The following is a 26,019-nucleotide window of genomic DNA, read 5'->3' as shown; positions in this document are numbered from 1 at the left end:
ACAGATATATAGGAAGGAGTAAAAGATGTGTTGGAGGGGACAGGGGACCAAGGAGCCGTGCGGGGAAGTTGGTACAAATGGGAGACCCCCTGGACACTGTCCTTTCTGGGCCTTCTGGTGAAATGAAAGGAGCATTGACCGAGCAGCTGAATAGCAGGCCATTGGTCATCCTGGCTCTGGGACCTGAGGCTGGTCACATAACATCCTAGACCCTGTTTCCTTTTCTGTAAAATGGTGGCCTCCTAGACCCAATATTCTATGATTCTGTGATGTGAAGAGCATCAAAACACATTCTTTTGTTCTTGATGGAATGCTGATAGATGCAGTCTATATCCAAAACACATTGGGTTTAAATAGCCTCAAAAATAGCCTTGCACATTTTGCTACTGTTGTTCCTTCTAAGATATTAAACTCAGTGACCTGAATTAATTCTTCCTTCTTCCTCTTTTACCCCGTCTTCTGACTCCACATATAATAGCCCATTGTGCACAAGTTTTCTCCTACGATTTTCCACCCATCTTAGAATTATGTGTACCTCTGAGCAGTGCTAAATGGGACCCTTGATTACAATAACGGTTGCTAGTTTCCCTCCCTCACGTGGCTAAGCTAACAGTCCTGCTGTGATGTAACTTTGATTTCATGCCTTTGAAGGGTGGCTCATGCTACAAAGATTGCTTTGTATGAGACCCCAACTGGCTGGAAGTTTTTCGGGAATTTGATGGATGCAAGCAGACTGTCCCTTTGTGGGGAGGAGAGCTTCGGGACTGGTAAGTGCGTGGCCCCCGTGCTACCGTTTCCTTTCCTGTAAACACGACTTGCGGAACGCTCGGACTGCTAAGGCAGGACTGAAATAGCACCGGTGGCCGATGTGTCCTAAATCAAGATGCAGTTTATTTATAACAACCCTGATGAAGTGTACACATTTGAAAAGCCGTGAGCGTGCTTAGCCAAGGAGGGCTAATTTTACTTCCAGAGGATCACATCCACAGAGACAGGAAGTTTGGGAGCCCCCTCGGGCGGCACGGTCACTGAGTCTGTAGAGATTAAACAGAGTGATAAACATGTGTTTCTTCCCTCCGAGGCCAAGGAAACTTTTATAAATGTTTTCCTTTCTGGGAAGAAATATGGTGGAGCGAGTCAGTTTTTCGTTTTTATTTAAAAGGAGGTTGCAGCACAGCATTAAATCTTTCTCTTTAACAGGCCCAAGTTTGCTGTAGCAACAAGTTATGATTCATTAAGGTTAAATGAAAGGAGGCCATTAGGGTGGAGGGAAGTTGCTAGGTGATCAAGAAATTAAAAATATGTCCTTCGGGCACCTGGGTAGCTCAGTCGTTGGGCATCTGCCTTCGGCTCAGGTTATGATCCTAGGGTCTAGAGATTGAGCCCTGCATCGGCCTCCCTGCTCAATGGGGAGTCTGCTTTTGCCTCTCCCACTCCCCCTGCTTGTGCCCTCTCTCTCCCTCTCAAATAAATAAATAAATAAATAAAATCAATCTTTAAAAAAATATGTCCTTGTCCGTGAGGATGTCTGCATAAATTGTTAGTATGATGAGGGAGGGGAACGTGGTAGGCTGGGGGACCTTAGACCCTACTTTCTGTGCTCTCCCCCCTCCTCTCTGCCCGTCCAAATGTTGACCTGAAGTCCTACTTCCATGACCTTCCCTACTGGCTCACCCTACCGACGTCAGTGTCTCACCTTTCTAAACCTCCATTCAGGCATGTGGCCCTTTTCCATGTGTTGGTCTCCAGCCAGGTTGCAAGGTACTTCACTGGCTGAATTTCTTCTCCTCTTAGTCTTTTTATCCAGTATTTTGAAGTAAAAGGACTGATCTTGGTCCTTCAGTACGAAAGCAAAGCAAAGATCGAAATCTAGCCTTCTATAAGCCTTGTAACTGAGTTGCAATTCATACCTGGTTAAAGAGAATAGAATGCTGATTTTATTTCATTTCCTACAAGTCCAGGGGTAGGGTGGGTAGAATGAGCTGGTAAATTTGAGACACCTGTATACAAAGTTCTCAGAAATGTAATGTCCTTGAGGGAGTGGTAATGTTCCTTGGGAATGAATTGACTTGATAGAATTGGAGGATATAAGAAAGATGGATGCATCTTGGGATTGAACAGTGTCCACAAAGAAAACTTGATGGTTTCCCAACGTTCTGTGTCTTCGGTCAGAGAATACAAGGCTTAGCCCTATCCTACTTCATAAAATATGGATGATGCCATGTTACTCTGTGGGATACCAGATGAATGCCCATGAACCCATGAGGTGGTCTTATTCCATGAAATACTGCCCCCCTACCAATGTTATCAAGTGCAGGCTTGCTTTCAGTCGTTCTTTTCTATGGATGAAGCTGTCTTTGAAAGCAGGGACCATGTCTTAACCTTTGGTTTCCTAACCCCCTGTACCTGTATCAGTGCTGAGCATAGTGAAAGGGAGAAAAGTTTAGAACAAGGTTTCCTGGGATGTTTGGGTGTGTGGAAGGATACTAATTCCAGGAGAGGGTTCTGAGTTCAGCAGAGATTGGAAAACTTGGAACACAGCTCTCTGCCTTGGATATTCATAATGATATTAGCATTCGAAGATTCCAAAACATTCTACTGTAAGGAATCCTGTTTGTACAGTTTTACCTAAACATAGTTAGCCGCATCTCTCTCTCTGTCTTTGTGTGTGCCTGTGTGTGTGGTATATCTAGTGACATCTTGCCCCACAGATCTGTGTGGGAAGCACTGGGCAAGGTGGGTGCCAAGCCTGGAGCCATGTAGGAGTCCCTGATGTGGACTGGCTGAGAACACACATGGGGACAGCATAGCACAAGGGGCTCCTCTCACGTGACAGGGCTTCACCTATTGAAAGGCAGCTTGCAGGTCCTCTCCTCTCCAGCTACCCATCCTTACTTCCCCCGCTCATTCCTCACTCCACATTGTTTGTATACCCAGCACCAGCTTCTCGATGCTTCCAAGTTCACCATTGCCTCTTAGACCATGTCCAGAACTGAGCCCAAATCCATGTGTGACCTAACTGAGAAGTAAAGACTAGAGTGGGATGATTATTTCTAGAGAACTGGGCCCTGTGCTTTTTTGGAAATAACTTTCACTTATGTTAGCTTTCAGGACATTTCTTAATACTGTTTATCCCATATAATGTTGATAATTAAGCCCCTTTAAGTTTTTACTCAGGAGAATTTGCCAAGAAAATTTGTCGTTCACGTTACATTTGAGGGATTGATTTATTTGAACCCAGACATTAGAGTTTAAATTATTTCTTGTTAAAGTTTTTTCCTCTTTATTTATTTATGAACCCATTCAAATACTAAGTGCCAACCACGATTTTATCTTCCCTTTGTGTAAGACTGTTGAATCACAGACCTGTACCTCTGAAACAAATAATACATTATATGTTTAAAAAGAAAAAGAAGAAGATAGTAGGAAGGGAAAAATGAAGGGGGGGAGTTTGGAGGGTGAGACAAACCATGAGAGACTATGGACTCTGAGAAACAAACTGAGGGTTCTAGAGGGGTGGGGGTTGGGGGGGTGGGTTAGCCTGGTGATGGGTATTAAAGAGGGAACATACTGAATGGAGCACTGGGTGCTATACGCAAACAATGAATCATGGAACACTACATCAAAAACTAATGATGTAATGTATGGTGATTAATATAACATAATAAAAAAAACAAAAAAAAACAAAGAGAGAATGCATCAAGAGAATAATCCGCAAACTTCTTTCTCTTTGAAAAAAAGAAAATTGTTCTGTAATGTTTCTGAAACAACCATTTTGAAAACCAAGCTGCATAGCTCTGAGTCTCTACTGCTGTGAGTGAGTCGCAGCTGAAGTTATTTAACTGAACTTGTGCTCTCCTTGCTTATAGAGGAGTTCATCTCCACCTGCTAGTCCCTTGCTGGTGAGTGCTTCCCACAGTTTCTTTCCAGAGTTTCTCAGGGCGGACGTTAGTGACTACACAGGCTTTGCAGTATTTCAGTTCTGTAGCTTCATTGAGTACAGGGTCATTTATTTCTGTATTTTTCCAGGTGAGAGCAGAGGCAGTTTCTCAGGAAAGCCTTCCTAACCTTCCACAGTGGGTCCACTCCCCTTCTTATTGGCTCTCATGGCACACACACTTCTCCTTTGTTGCATATATTACAGCCGTAATTTTAAAATTACTTACAATTACTTGATTAATATCAAGGCTTAAGTTCCATGAAGACAGGAATCATGTCTGTCTTATTCTCCATCAGATCCCCAGAGCCTCCTATAAAGGCCAGCGTGGAGTAGGGGCTCAGCAAACACTTGTTGAATAAGTGAGTGCATGAATACACTATTCACTTGACACCCTCCAGTTAGACAAACAGAATCCTGGTGTTGGCAATGAAAAGACTTTCAAGTCATTCGGTGTGATTGCCTGCGTGTTGTTGGAATCATAGTTGGCAGGCGGTGCTGTTCGACTTCAACACCTGCCTCAGTGGAGAATCCTTACTTTACCTCTTTGAGCGGTCTGCGACTCTTGTGGGGACTCAACACCATTCCCACTCCGTAGTCCAGAGTCGGGGACCCAAGGTCTTTGTGAGAACAGATGAGCTTTTGTAAAGGAAAAGAAGTTTACTTGCAAAGAGGTGCGAAGGAGTCAGACTTCAGAAGAACCGGCTCACCCGGTAAACCACCAGCATTTCAGAGCACAAGCCGTGATGTTATTAATGTTACCAAGCATACGTTAGTCTGTCCATGATGGAGGAACAGCAATGGCCTCTCAGGATTATCATAGCCACGGAGGCTAGGACACTTCCTCACGCATCAGTGTTACAGATGCCGGAGTAAAGGGACTCAGAAATGGGCACCAGAACTGGACAGGCTGAACCTATTATTTTTGGTTGATCTCATGATGCAAAATTATTTCCCCCCCAACTGTGGATGATGGTATACATGTTTACACACAATGGCAGAGGGCGAGGTGCTGTTCTGTCCCATCTTGAATTTGTTGGGAAATTGGGAAGGCAATAGAAAGTGAAGTCCCGAATAGAATAGAATGTCACTGCCTTTGAAACTCTTCCTCAGGAAAATGGGGGGGCTTGGGAAAGAGGGATAGGAAACCATTTAAGATGAACCTGGTATCATATAGAAATATGCCAGTAAATTATGATCTAGCTGGGCCTAGAGGTTAGTAACAGTTTTTCCTGTTTCATCTTTAAAAGGTTTTAGCGATGATGCATCCTACGGGAGTGATGACTTGAAGAAGTTGAGCATTGATGCTTTGCAAATTTCTTTTAATTTTAATTTCTTTGGAAAAGTTTTTCATGTTTGTACTTCTTTTCATTGACTCATTCCTCAAATGTTTATTGAAATTTAACTGCATCCCAGGTACTGAGTGAGGCTCTGGGGGGGGCACGATGCGTATGGTCTCGTGCAGGGCTCTGTAGAATCCACATTTGGGGCAAGAAGTCAGACCCTGGCCAGGTAATTACAAGTGTGCAAAATGATCGGTGATGAAGTACAGGGGGCCCTGGGAGCTTTATTGACGGGGCACAACCTGGTTCTATGGTGTAGGGCATTAGACTTTCTGTCTGGTTCTCTGCACATTCTGATTTGCACAGCTCTTGAGTACATTTTCCTGTAGGTAAAGTCCCCATGGGAAAGTTAGAATAGCCCGTCTCTGGAGATTTCCCAGACAGAATACCTTATTGGTATGCTGAATACCCCACTAAAATTAGGCTGACAACCTCATTATAACTAACTCAAACTATGACCTGCATGTCTGTCTCCCTCACCTCTGTGTCTATGCTCATCTGTGAGGACAAGTAACATGTCTTCTTATTCATCTTGGTGTTTTCTCATGTACTTGGAACATGGTAGGCACTGATTTGTAGTTGTTGAGCATACAGTGGAGTATGGGTTAAGACATGGCTCCTGCCCGTCAGGCACTTACTATATTCCTCCAAAGGAAACAGTTCCAGGGGCAGTCACAAGGCAGTACACGGTTCATTGCTAAAGGGAAAGTCTGCGGGTGGCTGGGGGAGAGGCCCTGAAGGCTGGAGTGATCTGGAAAAGGCTTCCTGAGGAGCTTACCCGTCCTTTCAGAGTAAGTTCATTTGTGCAGTAAAAGCCAAAGAGGACGAGACTGTGGACAGAGCAGGTCTGCTACACCTCCCAGCCAGTCAGCTGGGGTCTGACCATTCCTGGGGCCAACCCTTATTGACAGCGTGCCAGGCACCAGCCAGGGATATACCTCAGAGTCGAGGTGGGTTAAGAACAGACAGGGTATGATAGAGTAGGGGTGAGCATGGAGGGCAACAAGAAAGCCGTCCTGAGTTGGGGTTGAAAGTAATTGCAGGAGATGTTAGCCAGGCTAATAGATATATATGGAGTGGACATTTTCAAGCAGAGAGAATAGTGTGTTTAGAAGACCAAAAGGGGGGGTACCTGGGTGGTGCAGTTGGTTGAGTGTCTGACTCTTGGTTTCAGCGCAGGTCTGATCTCAGGGTCACGGGATTGAGCCCCATGTCAGGCTCCACACTCAGCAGAGTCTGCTTGTGTATCTCTCTCTCCCTCGCCTTCTGCCTCTCTCCCCCTCTTTCTCTCTAAAATGGGTAAAATGAATCTTTAAAAAAAAAAAAAAAGAAGACGACCAAAAGGGAGCTAAAGATAGGCAGAGAAACAGAAGGACAGAGAGACATGACAGACAAATGCAAGTGTTTTCAAACAACTCCATGTAACTCTTGTTCAGTTGCCACTTCCCCATCCTCAGACCTGTCACATGGCAGAGGCAGGCGCCCAGCACTCCCGAGATGCCCATACTGGTAAATGGAACCTAATCCCCAAACTGTTAGCTTTTGGCTCCCTCGGCAAGGGTTGACATTTTTCTTGGCTGAGGCCTGGAGTATGCCCTGACTGAGCTGAGTTTATACTTATCACAAGGTGCTGATTAGGCCGAAGTCAAGTGACAGGTGCTTGAAGATGCTGAAGGGGCAGAATTCCCAGGCACTCAGTTAGTCCCTGTGCTGGACCAGGTAGGAAGAGCCCCAGTGCAGAGCCCACCACTGCCTTTGTATCAGCCTGGACTAGGGGTGCCTGCTGGCACTGTTTCCCTTTCCTCACAATTATTGGAGCGTGGATTCTTTCCCTTTTTTTAAGTTAAAAGAAACGATACCAGTAATTCACATTCATGATAGGAAAATTAGATAGGGAAGAAGAGGAAAACACTATAATGTCACTGCCCAGAGAAAAGAGTGTACTGGGTTATATTCCATTTTCTTCACCAATGTGTACAGTTAAGAGACGTTATTTTTGAAAGCTTAATAAGGTAGTGGAAAGCACTCATTTCCCCCCAAAAGTTTCTTATTTTTCTCTTTATCCATAATGGTATTTTGCATTTATATAGTACTTAACAGTTCATAAATATTTCTACCCTCTATCAAAGTCTTACAATTGTGTGAGAAAGGTAACATTATCCCCATTTTACAGTCAAGGAAACTGAGACTTGGAAAATCAAGTTAATAAATAACAGAGTTTCAAATTCTGGTTTCGTGACTCTTTTTTTTTAAGATTTTATTTATTTGACAGAGAGAGAGAGAGCGTGCAAGCATGAGAGGGGGGAGAGGCAGAGGGAGAGGAAGAGTAGGCTCTCTGCTGAGCAGGGAGCCCGATGTAGGGCTCGATCCCAGGACCCTGGGATCATGACCTGAGTCGAAGGCAGATGCTTAACTGACTGAGCCACCCAGGCACCCCAAGGTTTCGTGACTCTTAAATATAGAGCATCTTCCATTGAAACAACTGCCATGACTGCAAAAGCAGCAACTTTAGAAACACACACACATACACCATTGCCTTTTTTTTTTTTTTACTCGTAGCTTGTCATCATTCATCCGAATCCTAAAGAAAACAAAATGTACCCAGACTTTTGGGGCACCTGGGTGTCTCAGTCGGTTGAGCATCTGACTCTTGATTTCAGCTCAGGTCATGATCTTAGGGTCCTGGGATTGAGCCCCACGTTGGGCTCCGCACTCAGCGGAGTCTGCTTGAGATTCTCTCCCTCTGCCCCTCCCCCAATTGTTCTAGCTCTCTCTCTCTTTAAAATAAAAGAAGTAAATCTTAGAAAGAAAAAGAAATGTACCCAGAGTTTCTGAGTATTAGAGTTACCTAGAGTTTTGATTACATGAAGGTGCTTACTGAGAGTAGTCAGAATTTTCAGAGACTAGGGATCTTGCAAATGGAATAGAATATTTGTGTATGTTATCCAAGGCAGATATTTTGTTGATGATATTAGGTGTGTGATTTAGTTATCTCCAAGTAACTTGGTCAGAGTTGGGTAAGATTTTTAGATTTTATTTTCATTTCCTCATAAAAGAAAGAATTCTTTACTTAGAACAGGAAAAACACAAAGGGACACTGCCCCTATGCTTTCAGTCTGCCTCAAGAAATAAATAAATACAAAATAAGAAGAAAAAGAAAAGAAAAGGGAAGGAAGGAAGAAAAATACCCATGGGAGCCAGACAAATAATTTCAAGCTGTATATTTTTGTCACGAATTCTCAGTATATAGGGAAAGCTGCCAGAATCTTGCTGCTCAGGGTGAACTATTGCCAAAACATCATTTGCAAACACTGTAAGGGCCAGAGAGCTAATTTCTGGTCCTTGAGATAGCAATACAGGCAAATAAAAGTCCATAGATAATGAAATTAGGTAAACCAAAAATTTGTTACATAAAGTGCTAAAAGTGTTGCTGAACATCTCCAGGTTTTGTCAGCTTCCAGGTTCTGAGAACTATGGTTTCTAAAAGTGGTATTTTATTGAAGAGAAGATCTTTTGAAAGAAAGAATTGTGTGTTTTTGTGAACCAAAAAATGTTGTAGTAGATTAATTAACTGATAAACTCGTTCATTGCACTCCTGTACAGTTGTTTACCTGTTCCATGTGCTAGTCTAGTCATCAGACTTAGTTATAAGGGTAAGTAAGAGATGTCTCTAAGAAATAGGTCAGAAGTGGGGTGAAAGACTCATAAATAGATGATCAAGGAGTATGGCACCACACCAGAGGTTTAGAGCAGGTCGCTATGGGAGAAAAAGAGGGCACAGCTCATAACTGCCTAGGGAAGCTGGGAACTAGTCCCAGACAGGACAGGACATTTGAGTTGGTCTAAAAGGATGAAAAGAGGAAGGAAACAAACTTAACTCATGTCTACTACATAGCCAGCATTGTGAGATACTCTGATGTTCTCAGAAGAATAAGACCCAGTGGGAAGTCAAGAAGGGCACACAGGCACATAAAGAATTCAAGGCATGATAATGTTAAAGCATTATGGGAGAGGGATTGTATTGAGTCCTATTCAGAAGTCAGAAAGTAGCACTCAGTATGGTCCATGTGTGGTGTTTGTTTTGTTTTGTTTCATTTTTAGAATAAGGAAGATAAGGGCTAAAAAGGAGAGTTGTGTCCCATATCAGGTTCTTGGAAAAGGGTCTCCATGCACGTAAGCACATCCAGAGGAGCCAGTTTGTTAGTTTTGGTAAAGATTTTAGCAAGTACCTTAGCAGGGGACAGATGTGCCGTAGTTGATTTAACCAAACCCCTCTTAGTTAAAGAAAGATGTCCTAGATTGGAGTTGCTGGATCCACAAGTAGGTCCATTTTTAAGGCTTTGATACTTTTTGCCAAATTGCTCTCCAGAAGATTGTACCTCTCCCCGCAGCGGCATGCTGGAACCCCGTTTCCCTTATACCTCTCCTGATACTAGGTGTTCTCATTTTAAAATCTGTGGCCATTTGCCAAGCAAGTAGCAGTTTCTTATTGTGGTTTTCATTTTAATTTGTTTTTTAAAAAATAATGCTAGCTTCTTATGTAATTGGGTACCTGTATTTATTCTTCGGTGATTGTCTGTTTATATCCTTGCCTGTTTTTCTATTGAAGTTTTGCTTTCTTCTCATTAATATGTAAATTTTTTCTATATTGAGTTGCATTAAACATCTACTTTATATTGCAAATGTGGTTTTTTTTAAAGTTTGCCAATGGCCTTTTACTTTTACCTATCGCTATTTTGCTGATAGAAATGATAATTTTTTTAGTAGACAAATACGTAGTTTTTTTTCTTTTATGAATTCTGAATTTACCTGTATTTGCCATCCCCAAGACTTAAAAAATATATTTATATATATTTTCTATTACACTTATATTGTATGTTTATATTATATCTGTATATATCTTTTATTTATATATATCTTCGAGGATTTAAAGGTTTTCAATTTTTATATTTGAATGTATTATCTATCTGGAAATCTTTTTGGTATGGTGTTTTATAGGGGAATAAACTGAATTTTTTCCAACTGTCTAGCTAGATATCTAAATACTACTTAAAAAGTAATTCATTCTTTTCCAACAGCCTTGAAGTGACACCCTTATCATATCTTCAAGTCACATATGTGTTTGGGTCTCTTTCTAGGTGCTCTCTTTTGTTCCACTAAGCTGCCAGGCTTTTAATTATTGAATATTTATAATGGTCATGTTGTTTGTTTTTTTTCTGCTTACATTTATACTTTATAATTGATATATCAAGTTCCACCAAATTATTCCATTGACATTTTTATTGGCATTTGCCATAAATATCCAAATCACTTTGGGAAATATCAACTTCTTTCCAATATTATGTTGCTTTGTTCCATATGTGGTTCCTTCCATGTATTCAAGTTCCTCAGTCAAGTTTTATGACTTGTTGGATTGGGTCTACATGTTTACTGTTGAGTTTAATCCCAAATGTTTTGGAGAAATCATGTTTCTCATAGCTGCTTGTTGCCCGTTGGCCAGGTTCTGACCACATCCGTGAGAAGGATGGACTCTGGGCTGTCCTTGCTTGGCTCTCCATTCTAGCCACCCGCAAACAGAGTGTGGAGGACATTCTCAAAGATCACTGGCAGAAGTATGGCCGGAATTTCTTCACCAGGTAAGTCACAGCCTGGGTGGGGTATGGAGGTAGGGTGGGGAAGTGGGCAGAGAGTTCTCATGTGTACAGATTTTTTCCTGTCTCTCAAGTGCTAATAAAACCCTAGTTCATCTAGCCTCTACAAATTGAGGGAGTTTAAAATAATTCAGTTAAGGTCACCTTTTATGTTAGCCATAAAGAACGATGCTTAAAAAATTTAGTTAACATATTCGAAAGAATAAATGTTTTGTAAACCTTTTAAATGTACCTGCAGGTGGACATGATAATTGAGTTGGATTTGGATTCAGAAGAATGGATTAGAATTTTATTTCTGCCCCTTAGTGGATTGGGAAGTCATTTAACCTCTCTCTAACAGAAAACTACTCTTTTTTTCTCATTTGTAGAAATGGAAATAACAGACTGCCATTGAGTGGATTAAATGAAATATGAGTCTGAAAGTGTTTTATAAACTCTGGGGCACTCAAAGTATGGAAACTTTTTTTTTCTGAAATTATGGAAACAATTATGCTTAGTCTAAATCAACTTTTCTGACTCATTAAAATATGTCCCCAAAGGCTGCATACTTGTCAATACTTCATTCATTGATTCAATAAATATTGACTGTGTGCCTACTTTCTGCCAGCCGCTGGGGATTCAGCAGTGAACAAAATACTTAGAATACATAGTAATTCTTCTTTGCCACGCATACTTCTATTTTTAAAAGGCATTAATATTTTTTTTTTCCGAGAAGTGCTTTCCGCTAATTTCAATTTGCCTTTCCCCCAGTAAGTGTAAAAATCTAACAAAATTTTTCCTAGACCTCACTATTCTAATTACTGAAAGGAAATATGAGAAAAAGGAGAGTAGATGAAGTGCTTATCGATAAGAAATGCTTAGATGTAATTTCTTTGGGCCTCAGTTGCCTTTTTTATAAAATAGGTTGAGTTAAATTAGAGAATTTAAAAACTGTGTCACAGATTGAATAGTCCATGATCTCTGGATAGTCACACAAGAATTAAACCTTAAGCAACTCAGCCTCCTTACTCAGAATCCTTTTATCAACTTTAGAGAAGTTCATTGCTGTCTTCCTGCTTCAAGTCATTCTTTTGAGGAAGGTATAAGTAATAACTGTCACGTGGTACCACAGCGGGAGCCCTGGGAATGAAGGCAAGAATCTCTACCTTCTAAGAACCAGAAAAACCTGGTAATTCAGAACAGCAGTCATGAACTCTCTAGAGCCTAGAATGTCATGTAGGCAGGACCACGTGTTTCTGTGCTTCATGGTATCACTAAACACCTCACTCCTAGTGACACCGTAAATATGCTTTGAATGAATAAATGAACGACGAGGTAACGACTGAATAGTAGCCAGAATGGAATAAGGTTGGGAGGGTTTGTTCAGAGAAGGGGTCACTCTGGAATCAGTTAAAAGCCTCCATCTAAAAACCACTTGAACATATTTGTATTAATTTCAGATAACTGCTAACCAACTGTTGCAAGTAAAGTCCCTAGAACCTGCATTTCTAGTTAGTTAAGACTCCATCCTACCCTCCATTTACTTAACAAAAGTGCTAGGCACTTTGCACACATTGTTTCATGTCAGCCTCAAAACAGTTAGTGATAAGGCAACTGAGATTCTGCAAGATGAAGCCACTTGCTCATAGTTGCACAGTTAGTAAGCGATAGAGGCTAGATGTGTAGCTCGTTCCGATGCCGAAGTCCAGATTCTTTCCATTATGCCTCTCTGTGCCTAGGATTTATAGAACACTTCCCTCAAATGCCCAAAGGTCACAGATGTAAAGCACAAACACCTGGTTGTAATTTCTTGCTGTTTATCATGCTAACTAGGGGAAAGAGCTGACTTCAAGATTAAGGGGACTGTTGTCCTTGATTCATAGAATCCTGGAGCTAGAACAGGTTGGCCTTAATTCCCCAGTATTTCTCATGTCTCAGAGGTGTCATCTTGCACATATCATATTTGTTTCACTATCGCAAATAAATATAGACTCTGCTGTCTTGAGCCTCTAAAAAATAACTCTCTCAAGAGGGTGTGTGCCACTAGGTCAAGAAAAGCCACCTGTCAGCGTCTTTAACCTCATAAGAAAGAAGTCAAGAACAATTCTGGGAGTAATAATAAAAGTCATAGAATTTCTTTTGTGATTTTTTTTTTTTTTTTTTTTTTTTTTTGCTTTGACCCTTTTGTGTCTACACCAGGCCTCCTCCATCAGGGTGAACCCAAAACACTTTGGACCAGAATCCACCCTCAATGAAAGGACAGAGGTGTTTCAGATGTAAGGAGTTAGGGTTTGGCCCCTTCTATCTGGTCAGTGAAAACTTGGCCTCACTTTAGGAAGCTCCTGTGGAGACTGGAACTCTCCTTCACCGAAATCTCAGCAGCCTCAGGCAGGTCCCAGACTGGGAACTGTCCCAGCATTTATCCCAAAGAAGCTCCAGGAGTTTGAAAGAGAAGTGCCTGACTCATGTGCCTCTTGAGGCAGCATCCTCTAGAGATAACATTGCATTTAATTCTACCTCCTCAGGAGGCAGTGATTAAATGTTAGATAGAATCTCTCAAAAGCCTTTGAAGCTTCTAGAGCTTATTAGGTAGAAAAGCCAAGATGGGAGTTTTCTGCTTATTCAGAAGCTCCTAACCCTTCCCTGAAATCCTGCAAAGCCTTCCTTTCATCCCTGACCTGCTCCCTCCCCAGAGACGAACAAGCACAGCCTTTTGCCAGCTTTTTCTGCAGTTAGGGGCTTTTGTGGGGAGGGCCAAACAAATGATGAAGAAGGTGGTAATCTACCTCGGGGTGATCTAAAGTCAGTGTGTGGGCCCCACCTTTGTGACTTCTTGCAGGTATGATTACGAGGAGGTGGAGGCTGAGGGTGCCAACAAAATGATGAAGGACTTGCAGGCCCTGATATCTGATCGCTCCTTCGTGGGGAAACAGTTCTCAGTGGGGGACAAAGTTTACACTGTGGAGAAAATTGATAACTTTGAATACAGTGATCCGGTGGATGGAAGCGTTTCAAGGAATCAGGTAGGAACAGATTTATGTGTATTGGGAGAGAGGCCTCAGAGCTTCATCTCTGAAATCTCAAGAGGAGAAAGTAAAAGGCCGCTTGATCATCTCTCCTTTGCTACCATTTTGTTTCTACAGTTGCTGGCTTTCTGCTGGGTCACACATAACTTGCAAATATACTCGTAGGGAAAATGGGATTTGCCTTGGTTCTGTGTACTCCCCTATGCCCTCATTCTGGGATTCTTAGCCTCCGCTCCAGAGGGTTTTTACATCCTCCAGAATCCTGTGCAAGGCATTGTGTTGAATGCATGTGCAGAAAGGAGCCCTAGAATCTAAAGCTGAAAAGGTGAACTACAGCCATAGATATCAAACCCCTTTTTTCTCTCAGGAGATGATAGCAGAATGCCAGCCACGAGAGTGGCATTATCATAGACCTTCTCTGGTATATTCTGATTTCTTAAAAAAAAAAAGAAAAAGAGGAAGAAGAAGAAAAACTGATGAGGCATTCCAGACTTAGAAATCGTAGCTGTTACATCCACAGCATGTGACATGCAGCCAGTCCTAACACAGCAAGACATCATAGTTGAGGACCTGGACCACGTCTGGATGGGGACAGAGCTGGTAGGGTTTCCCTCGTTGGGTGCCAGGGACCCACGGCTGCAGGCTGGGTTGGCCCTTGTGCAGGCTTCTCACAAACACCCAGGGCCCTGGGGTCCTCTGGTTCTGCTGTTGTCACAGGCTGGACTCACCACTAATAATTTAGAGGCAGAGATAATAAGGAGATGTAAAATTCTTTTACAGCTTTCCAGTTTGCTTTCTCCTGACAGACCCAGATTTTTGGCCCACTCCTTCTCAAGGCAGCTGACAGCTTTGAAGGAGATGGACCGCAGGATTGATTTAATGTCTCTCTGGAGATGCAGGCAGTGGATGGGTAGCTGGAGCGTGGCCACAGCGACCCTCAGTGCCAGGAGTCTCCCATCCTCAAGATACTAGCCCAGTGGGCTTTCTTCCCCATCCCCGTTCACCCTCTGTGGGAACTCTGGGTGCAGTACGGATGATTGTAAGCGACGTCTGAGATAATTAGAAAAAGGCCAGGGGTAGAGTAGGTAGAGTAGGAGGTGGGTATGGAAGAGGGCAGGGTCGGGTCCACAGGATGGCAGAGCAGAAGTTTTGTAGAGAAGCCTTCAGAGAAAACAGGCGATTAGGGAAAGTGACCCCCAACTCTGTGCTGCACCCAGCATCTGTGGGGCGGGGGGAGCTGAGCTGTGTGTGGGAAGGGTGTGGGCATGAGCACGGGGCTGCTCTTTGCATTCTGCGAGGAAGAACTCAACAGCTTCACGTTCTATAATCAGAGTCTGAGCGTTTAGATGGAAGGCCAGGTAGGAGGGAGAATCTTCCAGAGTAGATATAGCATCTGCCATCAAGTGGAAAGAATTTAGAAGCTTCAAGTTGAAGCTGTAGAGAGATAGACCAACCTGGTATGTTCCTAGAAGCAAGAAATGGTAAATGGGAGTTAACGGTATCCTCCCTATGATGACGGAATCGGGAAGGTACTGCGTGCATTTCATCTGCTGTCTTCACTGCTGAATGGCACGATTAAACACTGGACAGGATTTGGTGACAAATAGCAGCTGAGGAGCAGTGTCTCTCCTGGTTGGTCTTTGACTTTATGTGAAGTTCTTCTTTGTATAGAAGAATGACAGGCTCACAAAGCCTAGAGAGTTCTCAGATAACTGTCTTGCTGACCCTTCCTACCTCAGGTGTCAGAATATCTACCCAAGAATCTTCAACCTCAAATTCCCTGAAGCAAGAAGATTATTGAGGACAAGAGATGCTGCCAGGGAGGGAAAGAAGAAGGCAGCAGGGGGTTGGGGGCATGGGTTTGGCACGGCGCCCACAGGGACCCTGCTTTGAGTCCTCAGGCATTGAGGGGAGAGTGATCACTGGATCCTGCTTGCTAGGTTGGGAATAGCTGGCTTCGTCTGGGGCGTGTGGCCTCATGTTCTCTGTTTGAGGCTCTCTATTGGTGTTTTGCAAAGAGTTCTTCCTCTCATCTCTCTGGAATCTCTTCTGCTCTGGTTTCAGCCCATTCTGTCCATGTTTTCCTCCTGATCTGGGGATCAAATTTCTGCATCTAGCGACTTATTTGTTGACCTATTTATTAGGCTTCAAACTGGAATGGTTAGTCCATAAATTACAGGGGAGTGGGGAGAGGAGGGGAAGGCAGGCCTGTGTCATCCAGCACCACTGTGCCCCGGATCACATCTCCCACCTGACCCTGGGCATGCTTCCTACCCACCCCCCCGCCCCGCCCATGAGCTCAGCCCCCTTTGGCAGGACACAGTGACAGGCCAACCACGGCCGACTCATGGGGCTTAACTGCTGCTGTTTATCAAGGATCTAATCCTCCAATTGATCAAGTATGGATGAAATTTGATCTCCAGACAAACCCCTTGTAATTTGCCAGCCTTCAGTTTCCCTTCCAGCAAGTGGGGAACACATCTCTGCTTACCTTCTCCAGGGCTTGCGGCTCCTTTTTGCGGATGGTTCTCGCATCATCTTTCGACTGAGTGGCACGGGGAGTGCAGGGGCCACCATTCGACTGTACATCGACAGCTATGAGAAGGACACTGCCAAGATCTACCAGGACCCCCAGGTAATGCCCAAGCCCTGTGTCCTGACGAGTTAGTTCTTTCCATTGGAGGGAATGATAGTGGTTGTACAGAGTCTGTGTTAATACAACCCGTTTCTCCAGTGGTCAAACGTGTGTTCACTTTTCTCCATGTCTCCTTCGGTACCTCATAACAACAGCGATAGCTAACCGTTATCTCAGTATTTTCTCTGTGCCAAGCTCTGTTCTAAACCCATTACCCAAATGGATATACTCACTGAAGTCTCAAATGAGGTAGACTCTATTATTATCCCTCCTACAGTAAAGAAACAGGGAAAGGTTAAGTGGCAGCTAACAGGGTCACATGCCTGGTGAGCAGCAGAGTCAGGATAACTAATCTTTCAATCAGCCCCTCTTCTGGCGTTCTGGTCTGTCACTGGTCATTTGCCACTTTGCTTGGTCTGATCGCCTGTTCTGGAAGAGCACACGCTGGTTCTAGACTTGGTGCCGGGGCAGAGAGTTTCATGACCCAGCAACAAAGGTCTATATGGGAGAGTCTGCAGACTTGCAGCCTGGTGGTTTGGGCTCCCAGCCCTACCCAAAGGGTCTCTGGAAGTTTGTGAGTGAGGAGGGACCCTGGAGCCAGGGGTGGGGCAGAGAACTTGGAGGACAGCCTCCCCAGGGGAGGAGCCAAGGGGAGGCAGTGACACACAGGGGACTTTCACCCTGTTTGTTCCTCACACAATGGTCTTGACAAATGCTCCCCGAGAGATCCACAGCCAAAAGAGTGTAGGAGCTGTTGTGGTCCCTTAACCCCTTCTTCAGGATTCATAACACACACTGCACCTTAAGGGCTCTGAGAAAACTCACAGTGGAGACGCCTGCTTAAGTGGCATTTCACTGTGCTTATTATCCCACAAAGCCTTTTTTCTTCTAACACCTAATTAAAATCCGAGGAAACTCACTTGAAAAGCCTTGGCATAGCGGTTTTGAGCATAAATTTTGGATGTAGAAAGATCTTGTTTTCAGTTCAGTTCCTGCCACCTGAGTAGCTGTGTGTCTGTGGGCAAGTCGTTTCCGTGCTCTGAGCCTTGGTTTCTGGTAGAATACTACCTACCGCCTCGAGTTACTATAGGGATTTAAGGAGACAAGGGATGCAAAATTCTAAACATTGCGCCTGGCACATAGGATTACCTTTGGAGAAAGTGTGGCTCTTATAGTTCTTTTTATTACAAAAAGAAGGAGCTCTGTGGGAGCAGGCTTCCCTCTTACATTTTTTACCGTGGCTAGACTCCAGTTTCAGTCATTGCCAGATCTCTGTCGTGCTGTAGGTATCCCTAAAACTTAAACCAAAGGCGGCGGTGTCTGAGTTGTAGACCCACAGTATAATAGAGCAAGAGGAAAAGAAGAAGGGAATTGGGTTCTTTTGTCTTAGTATCAGGCACGTGGTAGACATAATGAATGAACGAAAGGTAAGTTTCTTTGAACCATAGTCCTCAGGAGGTGGGAGGGAAGTGGGGAGGGAGGGGGAGGGCTCTGGAGGGGATGAGGTATCCGCAGTGCCGGGATGTGTCACCATTCCAGCTAGGAGATGCCTTCCCTTACTCTGGAGCTGCTGGGCCTCGGCCTCAGCACTTTCTGGGACTGTTGGAGCCCCAGGGGGAATGGCAGGTGGTGTGGTTAGCGTGTGGAGTTGCTTCTCCAGCTTTCAGCCAGGAATAATGAGTTGGTGGAGATTAAGAGGAGGGAAAGCAACGGTGGGCAGTAGGAAATGAACTACTCTTGGCTCTGCCCTTGAGGCATTTGGTTAAATCACTTCATCTTTTTGGATATCAGTTTTCTCATGTGTAATGTGGGCAGTTTAGCTAGATAAGTGGTTTTTTTAAAAGAATTTTCATTAAAAAATATTAAACAATATTTATATTTATAAATATATTTCTAAAATACTTATGTTATATTATCCTGCAACAGCAGAATTCTTTTATTTTTCCCCCTAAGTGAGAGGTAGTTGGGAGGGTAGTGTTGTTGCATTTTGAGAAGATCTCTTTGGGGACAGGGTAGGCAACAAATTAGAGGATGCAGAAGTGAAAGTAGAAACACCATTGTTCCAGGTGAGAAAGAGAATGTTGACTTAGCGAGATCTATAGCCCCAGGTTGGAGAGAAATGGCGCATGTTGAGGGATACTTAGAAGGTAAAAGCCACTTAGGTTGGCTAATAGATTGGACAAGGGGAATGTGGGAGAAGAAGGGGTCAAGAGTTACTCTTAGTTGTTCATTAGCTTTAGATGGTAGACTGCGGTGTTGAGTCACTGAGATAGGGAATGCTGGAAGCAGATTTTAGGGGAAAGAACACATCTTCGAGCTTTAGACTTGCAGAGTCTGAGGAGCCTTTGGGATGTGGGAGGAGGCAGTCAGACATGTGGGTCTTGGAGGCCATCTGAGGGCGGGAGCTATGACTCTGTGTCTAGAGAAAGTAATGGAAAAGGTTCTCTTTGTGTCTCCTTCAGGTCATGTTGGCCCCCCTTATTTCCATTGCTCTGAAGGTGTCCCAACTCCAGGAGAGGACAGGACGCACTGCGCCCACTGTTATCACCTAAGAAGACAGGCCGGATGCGGTACGTCCCTCTTCCCCAGGACCCTCCAAGTCATCTGATTGAAGAGCATGGACACAAACAAAATGTATCCGCCCAGGCTTTGTAGGATTTGGTTTTTCCACTAACCAGTTGTTGATGAATGGGACATTAGTGCGACATTGCCTGTTGAGATGCCCTGTGGGAAAGAGAAAGTGGACCCAGGGGCTTTTGCTAATGTCACTCCCTTTTCGTGCCCTTAGGCCCTGCTGCTGTGCAGGCATTTGTCTCCCTAGCACCAGCTTCTGCTCACTGCAAAGTGAGATGGAGGCTGAGCAGCAGCTAGTGAGGCCATTTCTCATGCTTAGGATGTGCCGATGAAATGACAGTGCAAACTCCCTTCTCTTTGGTGAATTCTTCCCCCGTTAACTGTTTACATGTGATCCAGCAAAATGCAGTTTCTGGTGCCTTCTCTCCAATCAGTTCGTTCCTCAGAGTGAGATGTACTCATCTACAGATTTTTGCCTTGTTTTGCAACATAGTCCCACACAGATATTTCGGGATATTAAAGCAAAATAAGCCACTATTTCTTGATGTCTTTTTTTTTCTTAACTGCAAAATGCTCTTCCACTTTCAGAAAGAAAATAGACTTTTTTTAAAAAAGAAGGTATTGTATTTTGTTTGGATGTCCCAGCTAGAAGACAAAATGTTGTCTGCGCTAGGTTTAAAATCCTTGTACTCAAGAACTGTAATTTCAAATCTTAAGCAGGGTCAACTGAGCCCTGGATCCATCCGAGGTAGATAAGTAAGCTCAACATGGTTAATTTGGATGAGGGAAAGCAAGATGATTTTCAGGAGATCTTCCCCCGCCACCCCAGGAGATATTAAATAGCAAAGCATGGCCATGTGCCTTGTGGTGTTGAGATACCATAATGCCTATTGAGGGGACAGAGGCAGAACTCTCAGAATCTGAGAGCAAGATTACTGGCTTTGGCTGGATATCTTGAGCCCATTGGCATCTTACTCATCTTAGAACAATTATTATTTTTTTGAAAGATTTTATTTTTTTGAGAGAGTGAGTGAGAGAGCACAAGCAGGGGCAGAGGGAGAAGCAGACTCCCCCGCTGAGCAGGGAGCCCGATGCAGGGCTCGATCCCAGGACCCTGGGATCATGACCTGAGTCGAAGGCAGACGCTAACGGACTGAGCCACCCAGGCGCCCCATCTTAGAACATTTATATTCACTCCATGAGTGTAATGTGGTAGTTAAAAGCATAGCTTTGGAAACCAACAGACCTGAGTTTGAATCTTGCTTGAGGCTTTGAGTCACTTTCTCAGTATCTTTAAAATCAGGATGAAGAGGTGCGTGGCTGGCTCGGTCAGTGGAGTTGTGACTCTTGATCTCAGGGTCTTGAGTTCAAGCCCCTCATTGAACATGGAGCCTACTAAAAAAAATTGTAAAAAAAAAAATCAGGATGAAAATAGTTCCTACTTTATGGGGTCATTGAGAACATTCAGTGAGTGGACTTGTGCAAAGCAGTGGGCACTTTATCTAGCTCATGGTAGGTTGTCAAGTAAGTGGGAACTAGGATTATGCTTATAATACTGTTTCTAGATTTTAAAGTATTAGGAAAACAAAAACTGTAACACTAATACTTGTAATGCATTTTATGGTTTGCAGGGCATTTCCACAAAGTCACCTTGCCATACAGACTATTCAAGAGAGACAGCTCAGCTTTGCACCCCTCCCCACCCAGAGTGGACTCCCTGTTCCAGGTGACAGGGTCCCTGGGGTAAGATTTCCAATGTTGCCATTTGACAAGGGGTTCTAGCCCAGCAAACAGAACTGAGCTTTCACAAAGATGAGAGGAAGATGAGTACTTATTGAACATTAAATGCCAGACATTGTTCTGAGTGCTTTCCATATACTCTTTACATGCTCCCAATCACTCTAGGAGGTAGATACTCCCAGTATTCCCATTTTACAGATGAGGTCTGGTTACTTGCCCAGTGTCACACCACTAGATAGTGGTGACATACCCACAGGCAGCAAAGCTCAGCTGTGCATGGTTTGCCAGTACTTTGGCCCCTTCTGTTGACCAGCTACTTCTAACAGGTAAAAGAAGGGTTTTTGCATTTGCACAAAAGCCCCTGTGTTTTATTTATTAATGGGTCATACTTTGTGCCTTGGGTGCCAGAGACTGTTAATTTTGGCATGGTTGTCTCCACCTTCCTCTGGCCCTGGGATCTTTTTCTTTCTTTTTTTTTTTTTTAAGAGAGAGGGAGAGAGTGAGCTGGGGGAGGGTGGAGGGGGAGAGAGAATCTTAGGTAGGCTCCACGCTCAGCGCAGAGCCTGCTGAGGGGCTCGATCTCAGGACCCTGAGATCTTAACCTGACCTGAAATCAAGAGTCAGACCCTTAACCTAAGCCTGAGCCACCCAGGTGCCCCTGGCCCTGGGGTCTTGATACTTGGGTGTATCAGTCAGCCAGGAAGTGTGTATTGACCCACATGCAGTGTGAAATGCCCTGGGAAGGGAAGAATGTGTTATAACACACAGTTAACGCCCTCCACCTACCCGTAAGACCGGCGAAGGGAGTGAGATCCGGCACAGATGGGAGACTGCACAGGGTAGCTGCCTTCCGAGTTGTGCAGGCAGCACCGGATGCTGGAACCCAGATGTTCTAAGCACCGATTCAATTTCAGGTATTGGGCTATAGGCTTCCGAGTAACCCTCCAAGCAAGACATTCTAGAGCTGAGACAACTGAAGCAGAACAGAAGCCTGAGTAACTTGCCCCAGGTTCCCGGCTACCATGTGGTAGAAGTGGAATTTTGAGTGGGGATCTCACCAACTTTCCATGACCCTTTTCCTGCCTCTCCATCTGTTGAATCAGCTGCAGACACTCCCAGGGCTGTGGCCCCTGGAATGGCTTTATAAATTTCTCCTCATGCCTGATCATAATTCAGCTGCTTTCCCTGACCCCACGTGGCTACAGGTTTGGGAGTTAAAAGCTCAGGGGAGGAAGAGGGAGATGGCTGGGGCCACGGAGTCATGCGGGTGGGCATGGGTGAGGGCCACCTTTCCTCTGTCTGTGGCTTTCAGAGAGACACCCAAGGCATGTGCCCACCAGGAACGCGGGGGGATGGGGCCCTGAGAGGCTGGCCAGCGGCCGGCAGCCAACCTTCCCCGCCTGCCAGGATTGATGTGGTTTGTGAGTCAGGCCTGTTTTCGTTGGGGTGTGGTGGGGATTACAGTGAGAAAATTGGGTTGGAACTGTTGGGGCTAAACTCTGAAATTTCACATTTCCCCTCCCTCTTGACATTCAGCTTTCATTTTGGAGAAGCAGATTCCAGTTCAGGGAAGATTCCCAATTCCAGAAAATGGCCAGGCTTACAAGGGAGGGGCCCTGCCTTGGGGAATGAAAACAAAGGCCAAGCTCACTGCACTTTGGGGGAGGCCAGGCTTTGGGGCCTTGGGCCCTCTGCTTCCTCTGCCTCCGAGTTCATCCGTGCTGCATTCAGCTGCATTTCTTGTTCACCCGCTAGACAGAAATTGGCCTTCCTGTATAAGACTCCTTTAGAAAACATAGTACAACATGTGGGAGTCACACCCCTCATGCTTTCACATTCTGAACCCCCAGTCAGGGGGGTGTGATAGGAGTAATCACAACCATTACGAACGGGGTCACTGCACCTCGCCTGAATTACTGCAGAGATCCCTCATGGCCTCGGGCATCCGATGCTCGCCCCTCGGATCCATTCTCCATGGCATCGGCCAGGTGCTCTTCCCAGTGCTAACGTCCATATGCCTGTGTGTGTCGTCTGTAAGACCATGTTCGCTGTCTGCTGCCTACCCCACCAACTCCTTGTCCTCCGCTCTCTGCCTTACATTCAGACATACGGAACCACCTGGAAACACTGTGCTCTGTAGTCTCCATGTCTTTGTAGCTGCTCTTCTGTCCGTCTGCATCACTTTTCCCCTCTATCCCATCCTCCACCATATCCCCCACCTCCTGCCTGTTCCTTAAACACTCTTTTCTCCAAGTAGCTTTTGCTGACCCTCCAATGTCTGGTTTGGGAATCTGCGTATTCCTATAGAACCCTCCTTATGGCACTTAACATGCTGAATGTTAATAGCCTGTTTACTTGCCATTTCTCCCACTGCCCTGGGAGCTCCTAGAAGGCAGGGACTGGTTTTTCATCAGTGTTTACCCAGGATCTGCCCCATGCCCAGCACATAGCAAAAGTTCCAAAGACAATTTTTGGAAAGAGTGAAGGAAATCCAGTTGCATGGCAGAATGCTTTCTTAATGCTATGACTCCCTGCCCACCCCCCCGCCCCCCAGGCTATGGGGTATGGTTATCTTCATTTTGCAGGTGACAAGTGAGTTGACCAGCTTTCACAGCTAGTGAATGCCTAACCAAGAACTCTTTCATAAAGCTTCAGAAGTTGAAAGTGAGAAAGCACCCAGGACAGAGGATCAGGGTGGATACTGGCAGCAGATGGGAGATACACGTGTCATGGTCACTTCGAATAAAACTTAATTTAAATGTTAAAAAGTATTTTATCTCCCACTGCTACAAAAGTTAATCGGGGGTATAGTTGGGGAAGGGTTCCACCAAATTAGTCTGAATATAGAAAGAAGTTATTTTGTCTTCAAGGAGTAGAATCAAGAAAGCCAGGCCCAAGCCCTGAGGACCGCCTCTGAGCAGATTCATGGAAAGAAAGCCATGATGGGGCAAGGCAGGTCCACTAGCCCTGGGCCTCACACTGTAGGGGCGCACAGCATGTACTTCTGGAAGAGGGAGAGACTCTTGTTGGTTCCTCTCACGAGAGCAAGAGGCCTTCTTACCATGTGGCATGTCATTATACAAAAAAGTGAGGTCACCGCCAGCAACAGTTATGTCTCATGTCTGTCTGTTTGTCCTGTGGGAGCTTTTGAGGGCTTTGGTTTGGTTTCCACCAAATTTGAAGACTCTACCTAGATCTATGAAGTTGGATTTGTGGGTGTGGGCTAATAACTATTTTCCAAAAAGCATGTCTTCTGTGGTTCAGAGTGCTGCTGCCCGGCTGACAGAAAGGCCAGTGAAGAGTAGCAATCTGTGTGCTTTTCACGGTGGTGTCACTTGGTAAAAGTTCTGTCTCCATTGCTCTCTGACTTCATTTTTGTACTGTGATTAGGAGGGCTGTTTTTATCCTAGATAAAGAACTAGAAACTTTGAGGGCTTACATGGCCTGTGCAGAGTCTCACAATCACGATGGAGAAAGCAGACCCGCCACCTCCATCCCTTGGTGTTTGGGATTCTTTTTCCAGTTTACCACTGTTGTATAACAAAGCACCCCCAAATCTAGTGGTGGTAAACTTTTGCACAATCTCATTGTGCTCATGGAAATCAGGGCACAGTGGAGAAAGCTTGTCTGCCCTGCAGTGTCTGGGCCCTCACCTGAGAAGACAGGAACAGCTGGGGAATGAGTCAAATGCCCAGGGGCTGGCGTCATCCCCAGGCTTCCGGCCCCAAAGGCCGGGTTCAGTGGGGACCACCGACTGCTGCTCGTGTCCATGAGCTTTTTTTAACCTTGCGTTTCTCATGGTACGGTGCTAGCTTCTAGGAGGGGGCTTCCCAAGAGCAAGTGCACCGAGAAAGCCAAGCAGAAGCTCTATTTTCCTTTCCTACCTACCTCTATCCAACTGGTTGTGCCCAACTCACTCAGGCCAGCCCGGATTCAAGGGCAGGGGAATTATATTCTACCTAATCTTGGGGGAGTGGCAAAGTCACATTGCGGAAGAGCATCCTTTCCATCCTTGGAAAATGCAATCTGTCACAATTTTCAAATTTTCTCCCAGTAAATATACCATTCTAAGTCATGCGAGTATGAAAAGGAATTTAATTTAGAAATTATTTTCACCGGGAGCATCCGTCTGTCACTTATCTGAATATAGACATGTGCTATCATTTCACATTCCCATACCCATGACCCATGACAGACATAGCGAATCAATCACAGCACCATGTCTACGAAGCTCAGATGGGGCTCCAGAAATCTCAATATACTAGACAAGAAATATTAATCAATTGCAGTGGGGATGTGAATGAAAACTTATTTGCTACTTGGAAATATTCTTACTTTCTTACCTTTACAATGTCTAACTAACACCTCACATAGTGTGTGAAAGCCTATTGAAAATAGACCAGTCAGTCTGTAAATTGATGAAAAATATGTGCACAATATGGAGAAAATTAGTGGTTACTGTTAAATAAGTCACCATTGATTTCAGAAAATATCATGAAACATATTCCTAAAATGATTTTACTGATATTTTTAAACTCAGAAGTGAGCTGGAGGTTGATTTCACTATTTGAAGGTCATGGTCCCAGCTTTTTTCTACACTTTGGTTCTTTCCATCTGCCTGCTGTCTTGGCTGTAACAGTCACTTATATCTGATTTCATGACTCCTAAAGCTTATATAGCACTTTTCAGAGCCCTTCAACTCACCGTCTCATTTAATCTTCACAACTGTCCTGTGCAATAGATTTGCAGTAAACATGACATTTAGCAATCAGATTTTCTGCCCCAAATCATACAAATTACTACTTCTGGGGCATCTGGGTGGCTCAGTTGGTTAAGTGTCTGCTTTCGGCTCAGGTCATGATCCCAGGGTCCTGGGATGAGGGGCTCCCTGCTCAGTGAAGAGCCTGCCTCTCCCTCTCCCTCTGCCCCCTCCCCCCTGCTCCTGCTCACTGTCTCACTCTTGCTTTCTATCTCAAATAAATAAATAAAATCTTAAAAAAAATTACTACTACTACTAACTTATATTGATCACCTTATTAAGTGACAAGGTATATATAAAGTGGTTAAAGGTAGGTATCAGATACCTTTAATCAATTTATATACACCTTGTCATTTAATCCTTATCACAACCCTA

At 44.4% G+C, this 26,019-nt stretch overlaps 1 protein-coding gene across 2 annotated transcripts in view; it reads left to right on the top strand.

Annotated features, from left to right (window-relative positions):
* The window catches only part of PGM1 (phosphoglucomutase 1), a 61,924-nt gene extending 42,240 nt beyond the window's left edge, over positions 1-19,684 (top strand). For both annotated transcript variants that reach the window (XM_032427304.1, XM_032427312.1), the window contains exons 7-11: positions 652-767; positions 10,781-10,916; positions 13,750-13,933; positions 16,437-16,571; positions 19,034-19,684. In XM_032427304.1, coding sequence (XP_032283195.1) covers positions 652-767; positions 10,781-10,916; positions 13,750-13,933; positions 16,437-16,571; positions 19,034-19,123 — 661 coding nt within the window. In that variant the 3' untranslated portion in view covers positions 19,124-19,684. The remainder of the gene's footprint in view (positions 1-651; positions 768-10,780; positions 10,917-13,749; positions 13,934-16,436; positions 16,572-19,033) is intronic.
* Positions 19,685-26,019: the final 6,335 nt, after the last annotated feature.

Source organism: Phoca vitulina, unplaced genomic scaffold (genome assembly GCF_004348235.1).
Source record: "Phoca vitulina isolate PV1807 unplaced genomic scaffold, GSC_HSeal_1.0 scaffold2, whole genome shotgun sequence".
Lineage (NCBI taxonomy): Eukaryota > Metazoa > Chordata > Mammalia > Carnivora > Phocidae > Phoca > Phoca vitulina.
This window is presented reverse-complemented; position numbering and strand designations above follow the sequence as displayed.